At 50.8% G+C, this 22,262-nt stretch overlaps 1 protein-coding gene across 1 annotated transcript in view; it reads right to left on the bottom strand.

Annotated features, from left to right (window-relative positions):
- Window positions 1-22,262, bottom strand: part of HCFC1 (host cell factor C1) — a 495,616-nt gene that overhangs the window by 306,193 nt on the left and 167,161 nt on the right. Inside the window, 1 exon segment of the mRNA XM_030192062.1 lies at window positions 1,161-2,049. Within this exon segment, the coding sequence (XP_030047922.1) occupies window positions 1,161-2,049 (889 nt within the window).

Genomic DNA, 22,262 nt, shown 5'->3' with positions numbered 1-22,262 from the left:
ACAGGGCTCGATAGTCACCCTTTCAACCTGCCTCCTCACCATCGCATCGCCCAGCCAATAGTCAATTCTCGAGTAGGTTTTGTGGAGGGGGGCATAATGGGTAAAATCTTTTTCAGTCCCATGCGTATCTCTCCATAAGTCAGTCAGCCCCCACCTTGCCAGCCAGGACCGGAAGGCTACTCTATCTCCCTGCGCGTATTTTGCCACCCCCCCTGAGTTATCTAGCTTCGGGTCCAGTGTCAAGTTCATGTCGCCCCCTATCACCAAATGACCTTTAGCATGCTTTTGTAAAATCCTCTCCAGTTCCTGCATAAATATCCTCTGATTCTCATTGGGTGCATATGCACATACCAGTGTGTAATATTCCTTATCAAGGGAGACCACCATCAATATATATCTGCCCGCTGTATCCCTGACCGTTGTATGCACCTGCCAGGGTAGGGACCGGGATAGAGCTATCAAAACTCCCCTCTTTTTCTGAACCTCTGTGGCTGATGCACATCTTATATATGGGTACTGCTTATTATTCATTAAGTATTCATGGACTTTTCTAAGGTGGGTCTCCTGGAGAAACATTACATCGGCTTGCTGGCGTTGCATTTCCCTAAATACCTGCTTCCGTTTTTGCGGAGTATTCAAGCCCCGCACATTTATAGTCACACATTTAAGCATTGTATATATAGACAACTTCTTCAGTTATGAGCATCATTATAGCATATCTCAATATTAGCCACCCATCTCTCCCACCCTTCTTCCCTCCCCCCCCCCTCCCCTCCTCCGCTCCTTTCCTTCTCCCTCCCCCCCTAGTCTCCCCTTCCCTCCCCCAAAACCTTAGCACCTTTACCATATTCTGGATGGTGCAACACGGAGGTGTTGTAACTCACTAGTACCCCTTCACATTTTTAGCTATTAATATCTTTAACTTAACTCTTATCTTGCTCCCTGTTTAAACCAATGTTCTATATTACCCTACTGCACCTTATAACCAACAATAACTTTCAACCAGGCCAGCTTGCCGCTCTCCAAGTCCACGGCACCTGGTAAACTCGCCACAAGGGCGCATCCTGTTAAACAAGTGGGGTCTTATCTCCCCTTGTTGCCATGCAAAGTCAGGTGAGGCGTCCCGCTGACTTCTGGCGCTGTAGTCGACTCTGACCCACTCTTTGCCATCTGGGGTGGGTCCTGGGATCCGCTGCCATCGATGGGCGCTCCGCTGCCGAGGGTGTATCCATCTGATAGTCTCCCTGCAGTATTCTCTGCGCCTCTGCCAAGGTTTTGACCATGTGCTGTTTCCCATCCTTGTAGAATGCTAGTCCAAACGGATATCTCCAGCGATAACGAATATCCAGTTCTCGCAACTTTGCCGTTACCGGCTTCAACTCAGCCCTTCTCTTCAGGGTGGCAGCCGCCAAGTCCTGGTATATTTCCACTCTATTGGTGTCCCATTTATAATCCTTTATTTGTCTTGCCGCTGCCATGACTCGCTCTTTCACTTTGAAGTCCTGGAAGCATGCTATAATATCTTTTGGTAAGTTCTTTCTATTAGCCCCCAGGGCCCGATGTGCTCTGTCCAAGTTTATTTTTTCTGGTGGAATCGGATCCTCCGTGTTCGCTAGAACATCGCTGGCAATTTGCTGGACCACTTGCTCACTATTTTGATACTTTGAAACCTCCGGCAAGCCCCGAATGCGGATGTTATGGCGCCTGCTCCTATTTTCCAGATCCTCCAGTTTTTCAGAGAGAAGCTGCTGCCCTATTCGCTCATCTGCGATCTGCCTCTCAAGGGAGCCCAGGGACTCCGAATGGTCATCTATTCGGCCTTCCGCCTCCTCCACCCGGTGTCCGAGCTCAGCTATCTCCCCTCTCAGGTCAGCCCCCAGCGTCGCCAGCTCTGACCTCATGGCTTTTAGATCCGATCGGATTTCCTGGATCCAAGCGCATAGCTCCGGCAGTCCGGCCCCCTCAGGCTCTCCCTGGGTCTGCGATGCGAACATGTCTCCCGATGGTTGCAATTCCGCATCCATTCGCTCCGCCATTTCTTCGTTCGCTCTGGCCGCCATGTTGGATTTCGTCGCGCCTTTCTTATACGCGAATTTTGACAGGTTTAGCGGCGTAGACCGCCTTTGCATGGACGTCTCTGGCCTCCTCCGCTCCTCGTTCTTAAGTGGCGCCGTTTTCTTTGCCCTCCTTGCTTATTGTAAGTGCCGGGTAGCGCTCTTTGCACCTCGGGTACTCGGGAGCACAGAAGTTAGGCAGCCATGCTCTCCGGTGACGTCACTTCCTCCCCACCTCCACCTTGTCTTTGAAGAACAAGAAAGGCTCCCTACATGAAAAAGGACCTATAGCTCAGAAATCCTGTGTGCAGAAGTTATGGCTACTAGAAAAATAGTCTTAAACGTAAGGTCCTTTAAGCGTACAACCCACCAGGGGCTCCAAAGGCACAGACATAAAAAATGACAATACGAGGTTAAGATCCCAAAGAGGAACACATGGATGAAGGAGAGGATGAAGAAGCCCCCCCTCCCCAAGAGACAAACCACATCTTGATAAGAAGCCAAGGACTTTCCATTGATTAAGCCTCAGAAAAAAACCAGCGCCGCCACCTGTACCTTGAGAGGATGAGGCAAGACCCTTGTCCAGGCCATCATGCAAAAAAATCCAGAATCTGCAGCAATGACGTCTGCAAAAGAACAATCCGCCAGTCGGCATACCAATTCTTGAAAATATGCCATATGAACACTGGCACGGGATGTAGACCATTTCCTTGAATGCAAGTGTGTCACAATGACCTGACTAGAATAACCTCTCTTTCTCAAGTGCCAAGTTGTATGACAGAACAGAGCTGGATCCACCATTCACATCTGACTCTGCGACAGAAGGTCCTTCATTAGTGAAAGACAGAGTGGCTCCTCCCCCTTAAGCCACACAAGGTCCCTGTACCATTATCTTCGTGGCCAATCCAGAGCCACTCAGACCAACAGACTATCGTGGAGCTCTATTCTCTGGATAATCCTGCCCAGGAGAGACCACAGAGGGACCAGAGAAGACCAGTCAAGGGCCACTCCTGCATCAGAGCATCCAGCCCTTATGAGAATATGTCCCTCCTCCTGCTGACGAAACGAGGAATTCTGGCATTGTGGGAGGTCGCCATCAAGTCCATTATTGGAAGCCCCCATTTATGTACAATAAGGGCAAAGGCGTCTTGTCCTAGACTTCACTCTCCTGGATCCAGAAAATGACTGCAGAAATAATCTGCCCGAACATTTTCCATACCCGTCACATGCACGGTGGACAGATTTGTGAGATGACGCTTCACCCAGAACATGTGAAAGGCCACTTCCAGCGCAACTAGGTGGCTCTTCATACCCCCCTGGCGATTTACGGAGGCCACCGCTGTCATATTGTCAGACAGGACTTGCACTACCCTGCCTCACAGAAGACTGTGGAAGGACTACAAAGGCAAGTGAATCTCTCTGGTTTCCAGTCTCTTGATCGACCACTGGCCCTGAGCCATGTAACCTAAACAATGAGTTACCCAGCCCTTGAGACTTGCATCCATAGCCACCACAGTCCACTGGAGGGGAAGAGGGAGTCCAGACTTGAGCTCCCCCCCCCCCCCCAAAACAGATTGTGCACATCCAGCCATCACTGCAGGCTGCGCCTCACCAGTCCCTGAAGGGGAAGCTTCTCCTCCAAGTCTTGCATCTGGGAGGACCACCTTCATAGAACAGCCGACTGAAGTGGTCTCATGTGGGCCCTGGCCCATTACACCACCTCCAGACTCACCGCCATAAAGCGAATGCTACATACCTGTAGAAGGTATTCTCCGAGGACAGCAGGCTGATTGTTCTCACTGATGGGTGACGTCCACGGCAGCCCCTCCAATCGGAAACTTCACTAGCAAAGGCCTTTGCTAGTCCTCGCGCGCTCATGCGCACCGCGCATGCGCGGCCGTCTTCCCGCCCGAACCGGCTCGTGTTCGTCAGTCCCATAAGTAGCAAACAAAGCAAGGGAAGACACAACTCCAAAGGGGAGGCGGGCGGGTTTGTGAGAACAATCAGCCTGCTGTCCTCGGAGAATACCTTCTACAGGTATGTAGCATTCGCTTTCTCCGAGGACAAGCAGGCTGCTTGTTCTCACTGATGGGGTATCCCTAGCCCCCAGGCTCACTCAAAAACAACCACCATGGTCAATTGGGCCTCGCAACGGCGAGGACATAACTGAGATTGACCTAAAAAATTTACCAACTAACTGAGTGCAGCCTGGAACAGAACAAACAGGGCCCTCGGGGGGTGGAGTTGGATCCTAAAGCCCAAACAGGTTCTGAAGCACTGACTGCCCGAACCGACTGTCGCGTCGGGTATCCTGCTGCAGGCAGTAATGAGATGTGAATGTGTGGACAGATGACCACGTCGCAGCTTTGCAAATTTCTTCAATAGAGGCTGACTTCAAGTGGGCTACCGACGCTGCCATGGCTCTAACATTATGAGCCGTGACATGACCCTCAAGAGCCAGCCCAGCCTGGGCGTAAGTGAAGGAAATGCAATCTGCTAGCCAATTGGATACGGTGCGTTTCCCCACAGCCACTCCCCTCCTATTGGTATCAAAAGAAACAAACAATTGGGCGGACTGTCTGTTGGGCTGTGTCCGCTCCAAGTAGAAGGCCAATGCTCTCTTGCAGTCCAATGTGTGCAGCTGACGTTCAGCAGGGCAGGAATGAGGACGGGGAAAGAATGTTGGCAAGACAATTGACTGGTTCAGATGGAACTCCGACACAACCTTTGGCAAGAACTTAGGGCGAGTGCGGAGGACTACTCTGTTATGATGAAATTTGGTGTAAGGGGCCTGGGCTACCAGGGCCTGAAGCTCACTGACTCTACGAGCCGAGGTAACTGCCACCAAGAAAATGACCTTCCAGGTCAAGTACTTCGGATGGCAGGAATTCAGTGGCTCGAAAGGAGGTTTCATCAGCTGGGTGAGAACGACATTGAGATCCCATGACACTGTAGGAGGCTTGACAGGGGGCTTTGACAAAAGCAAACCTCTCATGAAGCGAACAACTAAAGGCTGTCCTGAGATCGGCTTACCTTCCACACGGTAATGGTATGCACTGATTGCGCTAAGGTGAACCCTTACAGAGTTGGTCTTGAGACCAGACTCAGACAAGTGCAGAAGGTATTCAAGCAGGGTCTGTGTAGGACAAGAGCGAGGATCTAGGGCCTTGCTGTCACACCAGACGGCAAACCTCCTCCACAGAAAGAAGTAACTCCTCTTGGTGGAATCTTTCCTGGAAGCAAGCAAGATGCGGGAGACACCCTCCGACAGACCCAAAGAGGCAAAGTCTACGCTCTCAACATCCAGACCGTGAGAGCCAGGGACCGGAGGTTGGGATGCAGAAGCGCCCCTTCGTCCTGCGTGATGAGGGTCGGAAAACACTCCAATCTCCACGGTTCTTCGGAGGACAACTCCAGAAGAAGAGGGAACCAGATCTGACGCGGCCAAAAAGGAGCAATCAGAATCATGGTGCCTCGGTCTTGCTTGAGTTTCAACAAAGTCTTCCCCACCAGAGGTATGGGAGGATAAACATACAGCAGACCCTCCCCCCAGTCCAGGAGGAAGGCATCCGATGCCAGTCTGCCGTGGGCCTGAAGCCTGGAACAGAACAGAGGGACTTTGTGGTTGGCTCGAGATGCGAAGAGATCTACCAAGGGGGTGCCCCACGCTTGGAAGATCTGGCGCACCACTCGGGAATTGAGTGACCATTCGTGAGGTTGCATAATCCTGCTCAACCTGTCGGCCAGACTGTTGTTTACGCCTGCCAGATATGTGGCTTGGAGCACCATGCCGTGACGGCGAGCCCAGAGCCACATGCTGACGGCTTCCTGACACAGGGGGCGAGATCCGGTGCCCCCCTGCTTGTTGACGTAATACATGGCAACCTGGTTGTCTGTCTGAATTTGGATAATTTGGTGGGACAGCCGATCTCTGAAAGCCTTCAGAGCGTTCCAGATCGCTCGTAACTCCAGAAGATTGATCTGCAGATCGCGTTCCTGGAGGGACCAGCTTCCTTGGGTGTGAAGCCCATCGACATGAGCTCCCCACCCCAGGAGAGACGCATCCGTGGTCAGCACTTTTTGTGGCTGAGGAATTTGGAAAGGACATCCCAGAGTCAAATTGGACCAAATCGTCCACCAATACAGGGATTCGAGAAAACTCGTGGACAGGTACATATAAGTACATAAGTACATAAGTAGTGCCATACTGGGAAAGACCAAAGGTCCATCTAGCCCAGCATCCTGTCACCGACAGTGGCCAATCCAGGTCAAGGGCACCTGGCACGCTCCCCAAACGTAAAAACATTCCAGACAAGTTGTACCTAAAAATGAGGAATTTTTTCAGTCCATTTAATAGCGGTCTATGGACTTGTCCTTTAGGAATCTATCTAACCCCTTTTTAAACTCCGTCAAGCTAACCGCCCGTACCACGTTCTCCGGAAATGAATTCCAGAGTCTAATTACACGTTGGGTGAAGAAAAATTTTCTCCGATTCGTTTTAAATTTACCACACTGTAGCTTCAACTCATGCCCTCTAGTCCTAGTATTTTTGGATAGCGTGAACAGTCGCTTCACATCCACCCGATCCATTCCACTCATTATTTTATACACTTCTATCATATCTCCCCTCAGCCGTCTCTTCTCCAAGCTGAAAAGCCCTAGCCTTCTCAGCCTCTCTTCATAGGAAAGTCGTCCCATCCCCACTATCATTTTCGTCGCCCTTCGCTGTACCTTTTCCAATTCTACTATATCTTTTTTGAGATACGGAGACCAGTACTGAACACAATACTCCAGGTGCGGTCGCACCATGGAGCGATACAACGGCATTATAACATCCGCACACCTGGACTCCATACCCTTCCTAATAACACCCAACATTCTATTCGCTTTCCTAGCCGCAGCAGCACACTGAGCAGAAGGTTTCAGCGTATCATCGACGACGACACCCAGATCCCTTTCTTGATCCGTAACTCCTAACGCGGAACCTTGCAAGACGTAGCTATAATTCGGGTTCCTCTTACCCACATGCATCACTTTGCACTTGTCAACATTGAACTTCATCTGCCACTTGCACGCCCATTCTCCCAGTCTCACAAGGTCCTCCTGTAATCGTTCACATTCCTCCTGCGACTTGACGTGGATCACGTCTTCTAGATCCCCAGCAGCCTGTAACCACTGGGAAGCTAGGGTCCATTGAGCAGATCGCATGTGAAGGCGGGCCATGGGAGTCACATGAACTGTGGAGGCCATGTGGCCCAGCAATCTCAACATCTGCCGAGCTGTGATCTGCTGGGACGCTCGCACCCGCGAGACGAGGGACAACAAGTTGTTGGCTCTCGTCTCTGGGAGATAGGCGCGAGCCGTCCGAGAATCCAGCAGAGCTCCTATGAATTCGAGTTTCTGCACTGGGAGAAGATGGGACTTTGGATAATTTATCACAAACCCCAGTAGCTCCAGGAGGCGAATAGTCATCTGCATGGACTGCAGGGCTCCTGCCTCGGATGTGTTCTTCACCAGCCAATCGTCGAGATATGGGAACACGTGTACCCCCAGTCTGCGAAGTGCCGCTGCTACTACAGCCAAGCACTTCGTGAACACTCTGGGCGCAGAGGCGAGCCCAAAGGGTAGCACACAGTACTGGAAGTGACGTGTGCCCAGCTGAAATCGCAGATACTGTCTGTGAGCTGGCAGTATCGGGATGTGCGTGTAGGCGTCCTTCAAGTCCAGAGAGCATAGCCAATCGTTTTGCTGAATCATGGGTAGAAGGGTGCCCAGGGAAAGCATCCTGAACTTTTCTTTGACCAGATATTTGTTCAGGGCCCTTAGGTCTAGGATGGGACGCATCCCCCCTGTTTTCTTTTCCACAAGGAAGTACCTGGAATAGAATCCCAGCCCTTCTTGCCCGGATGGCACTGGCTCGACCGCATTGGCGCTGAGAAGGGCGGAGAGTTCCTCTGCAAGTACCTGCTTGTGCTGGAAGCTGTAAGACTGAGCTCCCGGTGGACAATTTGGAGGTTTTGAGGCCAAATTGAGGGTGTATCCTTGCCGGACTATTTGGAGAACCCACTGATCGGAGGTTATGAGAGGCCACCTTTGGTGAAAAGCTTTCAACCTCCCTCCGACTGGCAGGTCGCCCGGCACTGACACTTGGACGTCGGCTACGCTCTGCTGAAGCCAGTCAAAAGCTCGTCCCTTGCTTTTGCTGGGGAGCCGAGGGGCCTTGCTGAGGCGCACGCTGCTGACGAGAGCGAGCGCGCTGGGACTTAGCCTGGGCCGCAGGCTGTCGAAAAGGAGGATTGTACCTACGCTTACCAGAAGAGTAGGGAACAGTCCTCCTTCCCCAAAAAAATCGTCTACCTGTAGAGGTAGAAGCTGAAGGCTGCCGGCGGGAGAACTTGTCGAAAGCGGTATCCCGCTGGTGGAGCTGCTCTACCACCTGCTCGACTTTCTCTCCAAAAATGTTATCCACACGGCAAGGCGAGTCCGCAATCCGCTGCTGGAGTCTATTCTCCAGGTCGGAGGCACGCAGCCATGAGAGTCTGCGCATCACCACACCTTGAGCAGCAGCCCTGGACGCAACATCAAAGGTGTCATACACCCCTCTGGCCAGGAATTTTCTGCACGCCTTCAGCTGCCTGACCACCTCCTGAAAAGGCTTGGCTTGCTCGGGGGGAGCTTGTCCACCAAGCCCGCCAACTGCCGCACATTGTTCCGCATGTGTATGCTCGTGTAGAGCTGGTACGACTGAATTTTGGACACGAGCATAGAGGAATGGTACGCATTCCTCCCAAAGGAGTCTAAGGTTCTAGAGTCTTTGCCCGGGGGCGCCAAAGCATGCTCCCTAGAACTCTTAGCCTTCTTTAGGGCCAAATCCACAACTCCAGAGTCGTGAGGCAACTGAGTGCGCATCAGCTCTGGGTCCCCATGGATCCGGTACTGGGACTCGATCTTCTTGGGAATGTGGGGGTTAGTTAATGGCTTGGTCCAGTTCGCCAGCAATGTCTTTTTAAGGACATGATGCATAGGTACTGTGGACGCTTCCTTAGGTGGAGAAGGATAGTCCAGGAGCTCAAACATTTCAGCCCTGGGCTCGTCCTCCACAACCACCGGGAAGGGGATGGCCGTAGACATCTCCCGGACAAAGGAAGCGAAAGACAGACTCTCGGGAGGAGAAAGCTGTCTTTCAGGAGAGGGAGTGGGATCGGAAGGAAGACCCTCAGACTCCTCGTCAGAGAAATATCTGATGTCTCCTTCGTCTTCCCACGAGGCCTCACCCTCGGTGTCAGACACAAGTTCACGGACCTGTGTCTGCAACCGTGCCCGACTCGACTCTGTGGAGCCACGTCCACGATGGGGGCGTCGAGAGGTAGACTCCCTCGCCCGCATCGGCGAAGCTCCCTCCGCCGACGTAGTCGGGGAGCCCTCCTGGGAGGCGACGGCAGCCGGCACCGACGCCGGAGACCTCACCCCGGGCGATGGACCAGCCGGCGTCACGCTCGACGGTACCGGTGGCGCAAGCACCGCCGGTACCGGAGGGGTAGGGCGCAACAGCTCTCCCAGAATCTTTGGGAGAACGGCCCGGAGGCTCTCATTCAGAGCGGCTGCAGAGAAAGGCATGGAGGTCGATGCAGGCGTCGACGTCAGAACCTGTTCCGGGCGTGGAGGCTGTTCCGGGCTGTCCAGAGTGGAGCGCATCGACACCTCCTGAACAGAGGGTGAGCGGTCCTCTCGGTGCCGATGCCTACTGGGTGCCGACTCCCTCGGCGACCCAGAGCTCTCGGTGCCGACACGGGAAGGAGACCGATGACGATGGTTCTTCGACTTCTTGGAACGAAGCATGTCACCGGAGCTTCCCGGCACCGACGAGGAGGACATAGAATCCAGCCATCGCTTCCTCGGGGCCGAGGCCGAAGGAGGTCGGTCTCGGGGGGGCTGTACTGCAGGAGCCCTCAGGGTAGGGGGAGACCCACCCGAAGGCTCACCGCCACCAGCAGGGGAATGGACAGCCCTCACCTGCACTCCAGACGAAGCACCACCGTCCGACATCAGCAGACGAGGTCCCGGTACCACCAACGTCGACGCAGCTGTCCGATGTCTCAGCGCCGATGCAGAGGGCCGATGCCTCGATGCACTGGCGGCCGAGGATGAAGGTCTGGACAATGAAGACGTCGATGCACTCTATACCCCCGGTGCCGATGTCGACGAAGAGCCCGAGAACAAAACGTTCCACTGGGCCAATCTCGCTACCTGAGTCCGCTTTTGCAAAAGGGAACACAGACTACAGGCCTGCGGGCGGTGCCCAGCCCCCAAGCACTGAAGACACGACGCATGCCTGTCAGTGAGCGAGATGACCCGGGCGCACTGGGTGCACTTCTTGAAGCCGCTGGGAGACTTCGATGTCATGGGCGGAAAAATCACGCCGGCGAGATCAAAAGTCGAAATGGCGGAAAAGACACCACAAAAACAAGGGGAAGAAAACTTCGACCCGATGCCTAAAAGCGGCCTACCCCGACGACGAAAGAAAACTTACCGGGGCGAAAAAGCTGGAAATATCGGGGGAAAAGAGACCGAAGAGTCCCTATCCACACACAGAATGGTTTCTTTTTTTTTTTTTTTTAACACGAAGAGAACGCGCGAGGTCGACTTTGCGGGGCACGACACGGCGAAAACACAACCGTACCGAGCGCGGACAAAAGAAGACTGACGAACACGAGCCGGTTCGGGCGGGAAGACGGCCGCGCATGAGCGCGCGAGGACTAGCAAAGGCCTTTCCTAGTGAAGTTTCCGATTGGAGGGGCTGCCGTGGACGTCACCCATCAGTGAGAACAAGCAGCCTGCTTGTCCTCGGAGAAAGCCAGGAACCTGAAGATAATACTTGGCCAAGAGCGCAAAACTGAGCCTGCAGCTTCTACCATCCGCTGGAGACCAAGAACAGAAGCTGAAGTAAAGAGTTGGTACATTTTTACCAACTGACACCACAGCCCTGTAGGAAAGTTGATAAAGCAGAGGAACATAAGAAACTAAAGAAAGACTGGGTGGGCAAGGAAGTTTTCTTCTTTTCATATAATACCAGGCAAAGGAGGAGGGCAATCTTGCTATGCACAGAGCTCAAAGTTCCAATTTTATTTTTTTCTTCTTATACCACATATCGGGGATTCCATCTAAGCAGTTTACAAAAATAAAATCGTCCTCTTCCTTGGGCAATCCCTGAAAGGGCTGTCCTCTTAACCAAAACAAGAAGAAACCTGTTCTGGACCACTGGGGTTACTTGAGCCCCCAGCAGCATAAGAGGAGACACACAGGAGAGCTCCAGCAAAAAAAGTAACTGCTCCCTCTCCACCACCACACATCTGCAACTTACAGAACACCTTGAGCATAATTAGGACAAACTGAAGTGAAAATCTTGAAGAGGAAAGAGCCAGCGAGATCCCACAAACTTACCTGCTCATGTGAGCATAAACAGAGGACAATCAGGAGAGGGTATACTGGCCAGGAGAATAGGGAGCACTTCATCTGCTCCTCCTGTATGTGACATTCTTGTAAATTGTTTTCAACTTTATAGAAGAGTCACAAAAATTCATGATTTCTCCATAGTAACAAGTTCAAATCATCACACCTTCTGAAACCACCCTCTGGGTGTGCCTGCAGAAAACTTCCATTTTCTCTTGTGCCCAAGTTGCCTTTAGGCTGGACCCAGAACTGCCCTCTCTCAACAATTTGGATAAATTCAACATAACCACAACTATAATATTGACAACTACAGCACAGATGAATAAGAGTGACTTCAATCCCACCATCCAAGCTAGCTTCCAATCCCCGCGCCCCAGGCCCCCACCTTCTCATGAAGTTCATAAGGAGCTCATATAGTGGTTAAAGGGGACCCATACCTTTAGAAGTAGCTCATTCTTTCCCCTTAGCATACAAATCAGTGCATCCAAACATATCTCCTCTCCCACCTTCATTAGTCATTCTACAAGCCCTGGTCCCCCTTCCCTCTTCCATGTCCTCACCACCATTTGTGACTTTCCTGTCTAGTACTTTGAAAAGTATCCCACCCCTCCATTTCCCAACATTGTATCTTGCTGCCCAATGCAAGTGAAGCAAAAGCACTGGCTGTGAGCTTGCGATTCAGCCTTAAACTTCCAGCTGTGCTCTATTATTGTGGGGACACCAATTCCCTCTCCAACAGTAGCTACCTGCAGCCCTACTAGTCACTTCACTCTTCTAAGCTCAATCTTTTCTCCCCCCTCAAAATTAACAAAAATGGACTCCCACTGAAAAGGGGGTTTTTTTTCAGAGAAGTAAAGAAGTCAGGGAGTTGTGGAGTGGGTGACGTGGAGGAGGAAGGATCTGACTCTCCTGATCTAGCACTACTTTCCATATCTGCTATATATCCACACCCACTATAAGGAAGGACCTAGCAAACCTGGAGAAATGGACCAATATTTGGCAACTAAGGTTTAATCCAAAAAAAATGCAGGGTCATGCACTTGGGTCGCAAGAATCCGAGGGAACGGTACAATATAAGGGGTGAAGTGCTTCAGTATACGAAGGAAGAGCGGGACTTGGGGGTGATTGTTTGATGACCTTAAAGCTTCCAAACAGGTAGAAAAAGCGACGGTCAAAGCCAGAAGGATGCTTGTGTGCATAAAGAGAGGCATGACCAGCAGGAAAAAGGAGGTGATAGTGCCGTTGTATAAGTCTCTGGTGAGGCCTAATTTGGAGTACTGCGTGCAGTTCTGGAGACCGCACCTACAGAAAGATATAAACAGGATGGAGTCGGTCCAGAGGGCGGCTACAAAATTAATAAGCGGTCTTGAATGCAAAAATTATAGGGACAGACTTATGAACCTCAACATGTATACGCTGGAAAAGAGGAAGGAGACAGGAGACATGATAGAGACGTTTAAATATCTCAAGAGCATTTATGTATTTTTATTTATTGCATTTGTATCCCACATTTTCCCACCTATTTGCAGGCTCAATGTGGCTTACATTACTCTGCCCTGGCTATTGCTATGGCAGAATAGAAATATAATTAATAACACAAGAATACGAGTAACATAGTGGAATAAAACATTAGGTATAACAAGACTGATAATGAAATAACAATTAAAACAGTAATGTATTAGAGTTTAGGTGATGGGTCGTTATGATAAGTACATAAGTAATGCCACACTTGGAAAAGACCAAAGGTCCATCGAGCCCAGCATCCTGTCCACGACAGCGGCCAATCCAGGCCAAGGGCACCTGGCAAGCTTCCCAAATGTACAAACATTCTATACATGTTATTCCTGGAATTGTGGATTTTTCCCAAGTCCATTTAGTAGTGGTTTATGGACTTGTCCTTTAGGAAACCGTCTAACCCCTTTTTAATCTCTGCTAAGCTAACCGCCTTCACCACGTTCTCCGGCAATGAATTCCAGAGTGTAATTATGCGTTGGGTGAAGAAAATGTTTCTCCTATTTGTTTTAAATTTACTACACTGTAGTTTCATCGCATGCCCCTAGTCCTAGTATTTTTGGAAAGCGTGAACAGACGCTTCACATCCACCTGTTCCACTCCACTCAATATTTTATAAACCTCTATCATGTCTCCCCTCAGCCGTCTCTTCTCCAAGCTGAAAAGCCCTAGCCTCCTTAGTCTTTCTTCATAGGGAAGTCGTCCCATCCCCGCTATCATTTTAGTCGCCCTTCGCTGCACCTTTTCCAATTCTACTATATCTTTCTTGAGATGCGGCAACCAGAATTGACCACAGTACTCAAGCTGCGGTCGCACCATGGAGCGATACAACGGCATTATAACATCCTCACACCTGTTTTCCATACCTTTCCTAATAATACCCAACATTCTATTCGCTTTCCTAGCCGCAGCAGCACACTAAGCAGAAGGTTTCAGTGTATTATCGACGACGACACCCAGATTCCTTTCTTGGTCCGTAACTCCTAACGTGAAACCTTGCATGACGTGGCTATAATTCGGGTTCTTTTTTCCCACATGCATCACCTTGCACTTGCTCACATTAAACGTCATCTGCCATTTAGCCGCCCAGTCTCCAAGTCTCGTAAGGTCCTTCTGTAATTTTTCAAAATCCTGTCATGAGTTAACGACTTCGAATAACTTTGTGTCATCAGCAAATTTAATTACCTCGCTAGTTACTCCCATCTTCAATGATATGTTCTATTGAAGAGATAGGTCTTCAATGATTTTCGAAAATTGATAAGGTCACTTATTTTTTCACATCAAGTGGTAATGCATTCCAAAGCTGCGTTCCTATGTAAGAATAACTGGATGAATGTATTAACTTATATTTCAGTCCTCTGCAGCTAGGGAAGTGAAGATTTAGGAATGTGCATGAAGACCTTTTAATATTCCTGGGTGGTAGGTCAATAAGATCTAACATGTAGACCAGGGCATCTTCATAGATAATTTTATGAATCAAGCAGCAGATCTTGAACACAATACGTTCCTTGAGTCGAAGCCAATGCTATTTTTCTCTTAAGGGTGTGGCACTTTCAAATTTAGTTCTACCATATATGAGTCTGGCTGCAGTGTTTTGGGCTGTCTGAAGTTTCTTAATGATATGTTCTTTACAGCCAGTGTAAAGAGCATTGCAGTAGTCTAAGTGACTTAGCACTAAAGACTGTACCAGACTACGAAATATGTCTCTTGGGAAGAAAGGTCTTATTCTTTTGAGTTTCCACGCTGAATGAAACATTTTCTTTATTATGTTTTTCGCATGGCTTTCCAAAGTAAGGTTTCTGTCAATGGTGACTCCAAGGATTTTCAAGCTGTCAAAGACAGGTAGGGAAAAGTTTGGTGTGGTTATCGCAGTGTTTTACATATATTGTGAAGGTAGGATGAGACATTGTGTTTTTTCAGCATTAAGTTTCAGTTGAAATGCATCCGCCCATGAGTTCATGATTTCAAAGCTGAGGTGAATGTTATTAGTGATTTCATTTAAATCATGTTTGAACGGGATGTAAATCGTCACATCATCTGCGTAAATGTATGGATTAAGGCCTTGATTAGATAACGATTTGGCCAGAGGTATCATTAGATTAAAGAGCGTTGGTACAGGAAGTAAGCCTTTTTCAAATGAAGGAGAGCTATGGAATGAGAGGGCATATGACAAAGTGAAGAGGGAATAGGCTTAGGAGTAATCTAAGGAAGTACTATTTCACAGAAAGGGTGGTGGAGGCATGGAATGGCCTCCCGGTGGAGGTTGTGGAGTACTGTCCCAGAATTTAAAAAGGCATGGGATAAGCATGTGGGATCGCCTAGGAACAGGAAGAAGGTGAAATTAAGCCTTACCTGCTAATTTTCTTTCCTCTAGATCCTCAAGACCGTTCAAGACGCTTGGGGTTATGCACTCCTACCAGCAGAGGGAGACTGAGAACACAAACTTCTTATACAAGTAGCCTATGCAGACCTTCTACTAACCAGTAAAACAGTAACAAAGCAGAGGAACAAAAAACCTCCACCTAAACAAAACCACTGAATCCACTTAAGACGGGGGAATTCAACTGCAGATGGGCACAAACGGTACCACAAACTGCCCTTAGTAAAACTTCAGGACCCAAATCACAGGAGCTACAAGAAATATCATCAACTGAAGACTAAAGAAATTATCATACTGAACTGGCCGATACACTGGGTGGGCTCTTGAACGGTCTGGAGGATCTAGAGGAAAGAAAATTAGCAGGTAAGGCCTAACTTCACCTTCCTCAGCAATCCTCCAGACCGTTCAAGACGCTTGGGACGTACCAAAGCAGTAAACACATCTAAGGGTGGGACCTGCGAAGCCCAGAGGACAGGACTAAAGCTCCAAAATTGGCATCCTCCCTTGCCTGTACATCCACTCTGTAATGTTTGACAAAAGAATGCAGGGAGGACCACACCGCCCCTCTACAAATGTCCACTGGTGGAACGAATCTACTCTCTGCCCAAGAAGCCGCCATCCCCCTAATGGAATGTGCCTTGAGCCCCACCGGCACCATATGGCCATGCAATATGTAAGCCGAAGAGATGGCATCCTTCAACCACCGAGCTATAGATGCCTTAGAAACAGCCGCTCCCTTCTTGGGCCCCCCATAAAGGACAAATAACCTGTCCGAAGACCTGAATTCCTCCGACCTGCGCAAGTAAACCTTCAACACTCTGCGCACATCCAATTTCGCCAAACGACGCTGAGAAGCATCCCCCGTCCGGTCCCCCAAGACCGGCAACGAAATCACCTGATATACATGAAAGGAGGATACCACCTTAGGCAAAAACGAAGGCACTGGACGCAGCGAAACCTTTTCCTTAGAAAACCACAAAAACGGAGGCCTACATGAAAGAGCCTGAAGTTCCGAAATCCGGCGAGCCAACGATATAGCTACCAAAAAGACCACCTTCATAGTAAGGTCTTTTATCGAACAACACTCCAAGGGCTCAAAAGGAGAACCTGCCAAAGAGTCAAGAACGATATTAAGATCCCACTGAGGAACTACCGGCTGCTGAGGAGGACGAAGCAACTTCACCCCCCTCAAAAAATGGACCACATCCGGGGAAGACGCAACCGACCTGCCCCGCACCTTACCCCGAAAACACGCCAAAGCAGCCAGCTGCACCTTCAAAGATGACAATGAAAGGCCCTTCTCAAAACCATCCTGCAAGAAATCTAAAATGCACAACACAGAAGCTGTCAAAGGGACACACGCCCGGCCCCCTCACCAATCTTCAATATGCGCCACACACGCACATAGGCCAAAGACGTCGAACATTTGCGAGACTGCAGCTTCGTCTGAATCACCTGAGGGGAAAACCCTTTCCTTCTCAACCGTTCCCTCTCAAGGGCCACACCGTAAGAGAACACCGATCCGGATCCGGCATGACAATTGGACCCTGACACAACAGCACCGAGCCCCCCAGCCGCAGAGGCTCGCCTTCTAACAAGCGCATCAGATCCCCGAACCACGGCCGAGGCGTCCAATTCGGAGCCACAAACACCACCGGACCCGCATGACATTCTACCCTCTGTAGGACTCGACCTATCAAGGGCCACTGGGAAAACACGTACAGCAATACCTGCTGAGGCCACGGAAGGACCAACGCATCGATCCCTTCCGCTCGCGGATCCCGATGCCAACTGAAATACCGAGGAACCTGAGCATTCTGTGCCGACGCCATGAGATCCACTACTGGCATTCCCCACTTTAGAACTATCTGGTCGAACACCGACCGGTGCAGAGACCATTCTCCGGGGTCCAACATGTGTCTGCTTAGAAAATCCGCGTTCACGTTGTCCACTAGACGCCTTTCCACCCAACTCATGAGCAGAGCCGTCTCGATTGCCAACCGCGGACTCTTTGTACCGCCCTGCCGGTTGACATACGCTACCGCTATCACGTTGTCAGACATGACTCTTACTGCCTTTCTGACCACACTTGAGCGAAACGCCAACAGAGCTAGCCGAATCGCCCTCGTCTCCAACCGGTTGATAGACCACTGAACTTCCTCCGTCGACCACCGCCCCTGCATATGCGCCCTGGTCCATGGTACTACCTCTATTGTTGCTGCCATGAGGCCCAGAACCCGAAGGTGCATTCGAACCGTCGGACTCTGAACGGACATTAACAGCCGGACCTTCTGCTGAAGAGACGATCCGAGGATCCGGCAGAAAAACACGACCCACCGCCATGTCGAACCGCACTCCCAAGTACTCCAGACTCTGCGATGGGATCAACTGATTTTTGACTACATTCACTACCCATCCGAGCGATTCCAGAAACGCGACCACCTGAGCCGTTGCCGCCAAACTGTGAGCCCGAGACTTCGCCCGGATCAACCAGTCGTCCAGATACGGATGCACAAGAATTCCCTGCCTCCGCAAAGCCACTGCTACCACCACCATTATCTTGGAGAAGGTGCGTGGAGCCGTTGCCAGACCAAAAGGCAGAGCACAGAACAAAGTACCTCCCTAAAACAGCAAAACGAAGGAAACGCTGATGGGCCTCTCGAATTGGCACATGCAGATACGCTTCCGTGAGATCCAGTGACGTGAGAAATTCTCCCTGACGAACAGCCACTATGACCGAGCGCAGTCTCTCCATGCGGAAGGATGGCACCTTGAGCGCCCCATTGACCCTCTTGAGATCTAAAATGGGTCGAAACTGGTCCTCCTTCTTCAGCACCACAAAGTAAATGGAACAACAACCCATTCCCAGCTCATGCCGAGGAACGGGTGGGTACCACAGCTCCCAACTGGATTAAGCGACCCAGAGTCTCTTGAATAGCCTTTAACTTGACTCGAGAGTGACAAGGAGAGGGAAGAAACAGATCCGGCAGCGGGTGCTTGAACTCGAGCGCATAACCGTTGCGAATGACCTCCAGCACCCACTGATCTGAAGTAATTTGGGTCCACCCCTGATAAAACAGACAAAGTCGCGCCCCGACCTTCACCAGAGGCTGGACCTGCACACCTTCATAAGAAGGACTTATTACCATTTCCGGCACCTCCGCAGAAATCCCGACCTCCTCGACGACCCCCTCGAAAGGACTGCGTCCGCTGCAAAAACCGACTTTTAGAAGGAGACACAAATCTGCCCCGCCTGTACCGCCTCGCGTCCTTAAACCGACCTCTAGCCGAACCACCTCGACTAGCCACCTTAGGCCGTAACTCCGGCAACCGTGAGACCTTGGTATCCCCAAGACCACTCATCAGTTTATCCAAGTCCTCTCCAAACAACATAGAACCTTTGAGAGGTAGAGAACACAACTTTGCTTTAGAGGCCGCATCTGCCACCCAGCTCCTAAGCCAACGAGCCCTGCGAGCCGTCACCGCCAGAGCCATATTCTTAGCCGAAGCCCTTAGCAAATCATAAAGGTTGTCTGCCAAAAACGAAGACCCCATCTCCAATTTGGCCAGGTCCTGAACCAAACCAGTCCTATCTAACGCAGGCTCATCCAAGAGCTTCTCCGCCCAACGGAAACAAGTTCTGGCTACCAAGCCCCCACACACAGAGGCTTGCAAGGCCAAAGCCGACAAATCAAAGCTGCGCTTCAGAAAGAACTATAGCTTCCTATCCTGAGAATCGCGTAAGGCCTTATCGCCACCCACTGGAATGGCCGTAGCCTTAATAACCGCCGTAACCACCGCATCCACAGTAGGTGGTTTCAGCAGGGTCAAATCTTCTGGAGGCAAGGGATACAGCCGCGCCATAGGCCTAAACACCTTACAAGCAGCCTCCGGCACAGACCATTCCTGAAAAACCATGTCCCTAATGTCTGAATTCATGGGAAAGGAACGGGAGGCTCTCCGAATCTCCTTAACCAAGGGATCTACCTGGGGTCTCTCCGCAGAGGGAGTGGCCACCGGAGCAAACTTCAAAGTAGAGATCACCTGATCAATGAGCTCTAACAACTCCTCCTTATGAAAAATGCGAACCACTGAAGAATCTTCCCCAGGCCTTAGCCCATCCTGATCCTCAGACACATCTAAGAGATCCTCCTCTCCTGGGTCACTCCAAACGTCCGACCCAGGCAGAGAAAGTATCTCCATAAGCTCCGAAATATCCACCCGTGGGCGCTTAACTCCCACTGAGCTAGCAGTCTCTGGGGAACAAACAGCCTGAGAGGGGCCAGCTCTCCAGGCATTATACAGAGACCAAACAAACTCAGGGGAGAAGCCAGACCCCCCCCCCCCCCGACGCTGCTGAAGCCCCAAAAACACTTCCCGCAGTCTCCGCGACGGACCCCCCCCTCGCTCCCGAGGCGGCAGGTGCATCGCCTGATCTGCGGCAAAACTAGGCGCGCTTCCCGCCACAAACGGGTCCCCCCCCCACCAGCGCAGGTACAGAATACGCAGCCAAAAGGGCCGTGCTTCCCGCCAAAAACGGCTCCGTCGAGGCCGACCCGGGACGCGCAGCCAAAATGGCCGCGTTTCCCGCCGTTGGCGGCCTGGAATGTGTGGTCAAATCACCACCCAACACCTCCGCCGACTGAGGAGAAAGCATGGGGGGCAAGAGCACTGACAATGTAGGCTACCCACAAAATTTACATTGGCCACCTTTCACTTCAACGATGCGCTTCGTGCAAAACCGACACCTCACCGGCTTAGACATAATGGCCGCAATACAATAAAAACAAACAGTTGCTTTGTGCTCTGTAACATTAGCAAAATTCGCCCTTTCCTCTCTGAGCACACCACCCGAACTCTCATCCACTCTCTCATTACGTCTCGCCTTGACTACTGCAACCTACTCCTCACTGGCCTCCCACTTTGCCATCTATCCCCCCTTCAGTCCGTTCAGAACTCTGCTGCACGTCTTATCTTCCGCCTGGATAGATATACTCATATCACCTCTCTCCTCAAATCACTTCACTGGCTTCCGATCAGGTACCGCACACAGTTCAAGCTTCTCCTAACCTACAAATGCAGTGGATCTGCAGCCCCTCCTTACCTCTCTACCCTCATCTCTCCTTACGTTCCTACCCATAACCTCCGCTCTCAAGACAAATCCCTCCTTTCAGTACCCTTCTCCACCACCAGCAACTCCAGGCTCCGCCCTTTCTGCCTCGCCTCACTCCATGCTCCATGCTCACTTGCCTCCTCTTGGAACCTGCCTCCTCTTGGGACCTGCTGCTCTCTTTGGGGTCCGCTGATGCCTTGCTCCTGAAACATGTGCTCATCAATCACCATGCTTGGAATAAACTCCCTGAGCCCATACGCCAAGCCCCCTCCCTGCCCATCTTCAAATCCTTGCTCAAAGCCCACCTCTTCAATGTCGCCTTCAGCACCTAACCACTATACCTCTATTCAAGAAATCTAGACTGCCCCAACTTGACATTTGGTCCTTTAGATTATAAGCTCCTTTGAGCAGGGACTGTCCTTTTTGTTAAACTGTACAGTGCTGCGTAACCCTAGTAGCGCTCTAGAAATGTTAAGTAGTAGTAGTAAGCTTTGTGCTCTGACAGACTAATAGGCAAAACCGCCTAAGGCAAGAACGCCCTTGAAGACGTTTTATCTCTGGACTGCCACAAAAACGGCCAAAATAGCCGCCTCTTAAAAACGTTTTTTTTTTAAACCTCGTTGCTGATGCCTAAACGCCTCAAGGGTACAGAACGAGGTCTGTAGCTGAGGTCAAGCAGTCATCCAGAGGAAGAGCATAGGGGGAGGGACCCGGCCACCCGGGTGTGACACCCCACAGGGAATAAGAAGCCCCTTAGGACTTACACCCTGTAATAGAGATCCAAGTGTGGGTTCTTTAGCATTTACAACCTAACCTAGAAACCCCAAACGGGCCTACTAGACTGAGTACACTGCACATGCTGCACACATCTACCCTCTGCTGAGACTGAGAAAATACTGGTTAGTAGAAGGTCTGCACAGGCTACTTGTATAAGAAATTTTAGTGTTCTCAGACTCCCTCTGCTGGTAGGACTGCATAATCCCAAGCGTCTTGAACAGTCTGGAGGATTGCTGAGGAATTAGGAGTTAAAGAGGATGGGCAGACTGGATGGGTCATATGACCTTTATCTGCCATCATGTTTCTATAAACAGAATCCTAGGGACACATTTAAAAGCTCCCGAATTACCAAGGGTATCGGCCCCACAACTACTACCCTGAGAACCTTATCAACAACCTGATCCACTAGGGGAGGATGGCCCAGAAGCAACTGCCCTAGAAGTATCCAGTCTACACATTTGCACTGTTGCAGCTCCTGGGTACCTCACATGCTCCCACACAAGCTCCAGCAACCCAAAGATGGTAGAAGCAGGCTAGCTCAAAGGAGGAAGGGCACAGAAGAAAAGAAAGCTAGAATTCAAGTCGCTAACATTCCTGCCAGCACACATCCTCCTGTGATTGAGAGAAGACTGGCCACTGTTTTCCTATGGGTTTCCAACCATATATATGGCTTTATTCCCCCTCACCCCAGTAGCGTACTCAGACCTATCATTGGGTGGGCCAGGGAGTGAACTGGGTGGGAATGCCCCACATTTCCTCTCTACCTGCTACTCCCCAGTGCCTGCCCCCCGCAAAATTAAAATAACTTGGCTGGCGGAGATTCCCAGGCCCCGCAAGCTGAAGAATCCCAAGCAGTCTCATCCTTGCGGCTGTTAGCAGCCCATTTGTAGCCACCGCACCACCACTGCCCACTCCAGGCTCCTGCGCATGCTCCATTCAACCAGCATGCCCCATGCATGCATGTGAGGAGGTGCCA

This window comes from Microcaecilia unicolor, chromosome 2, assembly GCF_901765095.1.
Source record: "Microcaecilia unicolor chromosome 2, aMicUni1.1, whole genome shotgun sequence".
Classification (NCBI taxonomy): domain Eukaryota; kingdom Metazoa; phylum Chordata; class Amphibia; order Gymnophiona; family Siphonopidae; genus Microcaecilia; species Microcaecilia unicolor.
This window is presented reverse-complemented; position numbering and strand designations above follow the sequence as displayed.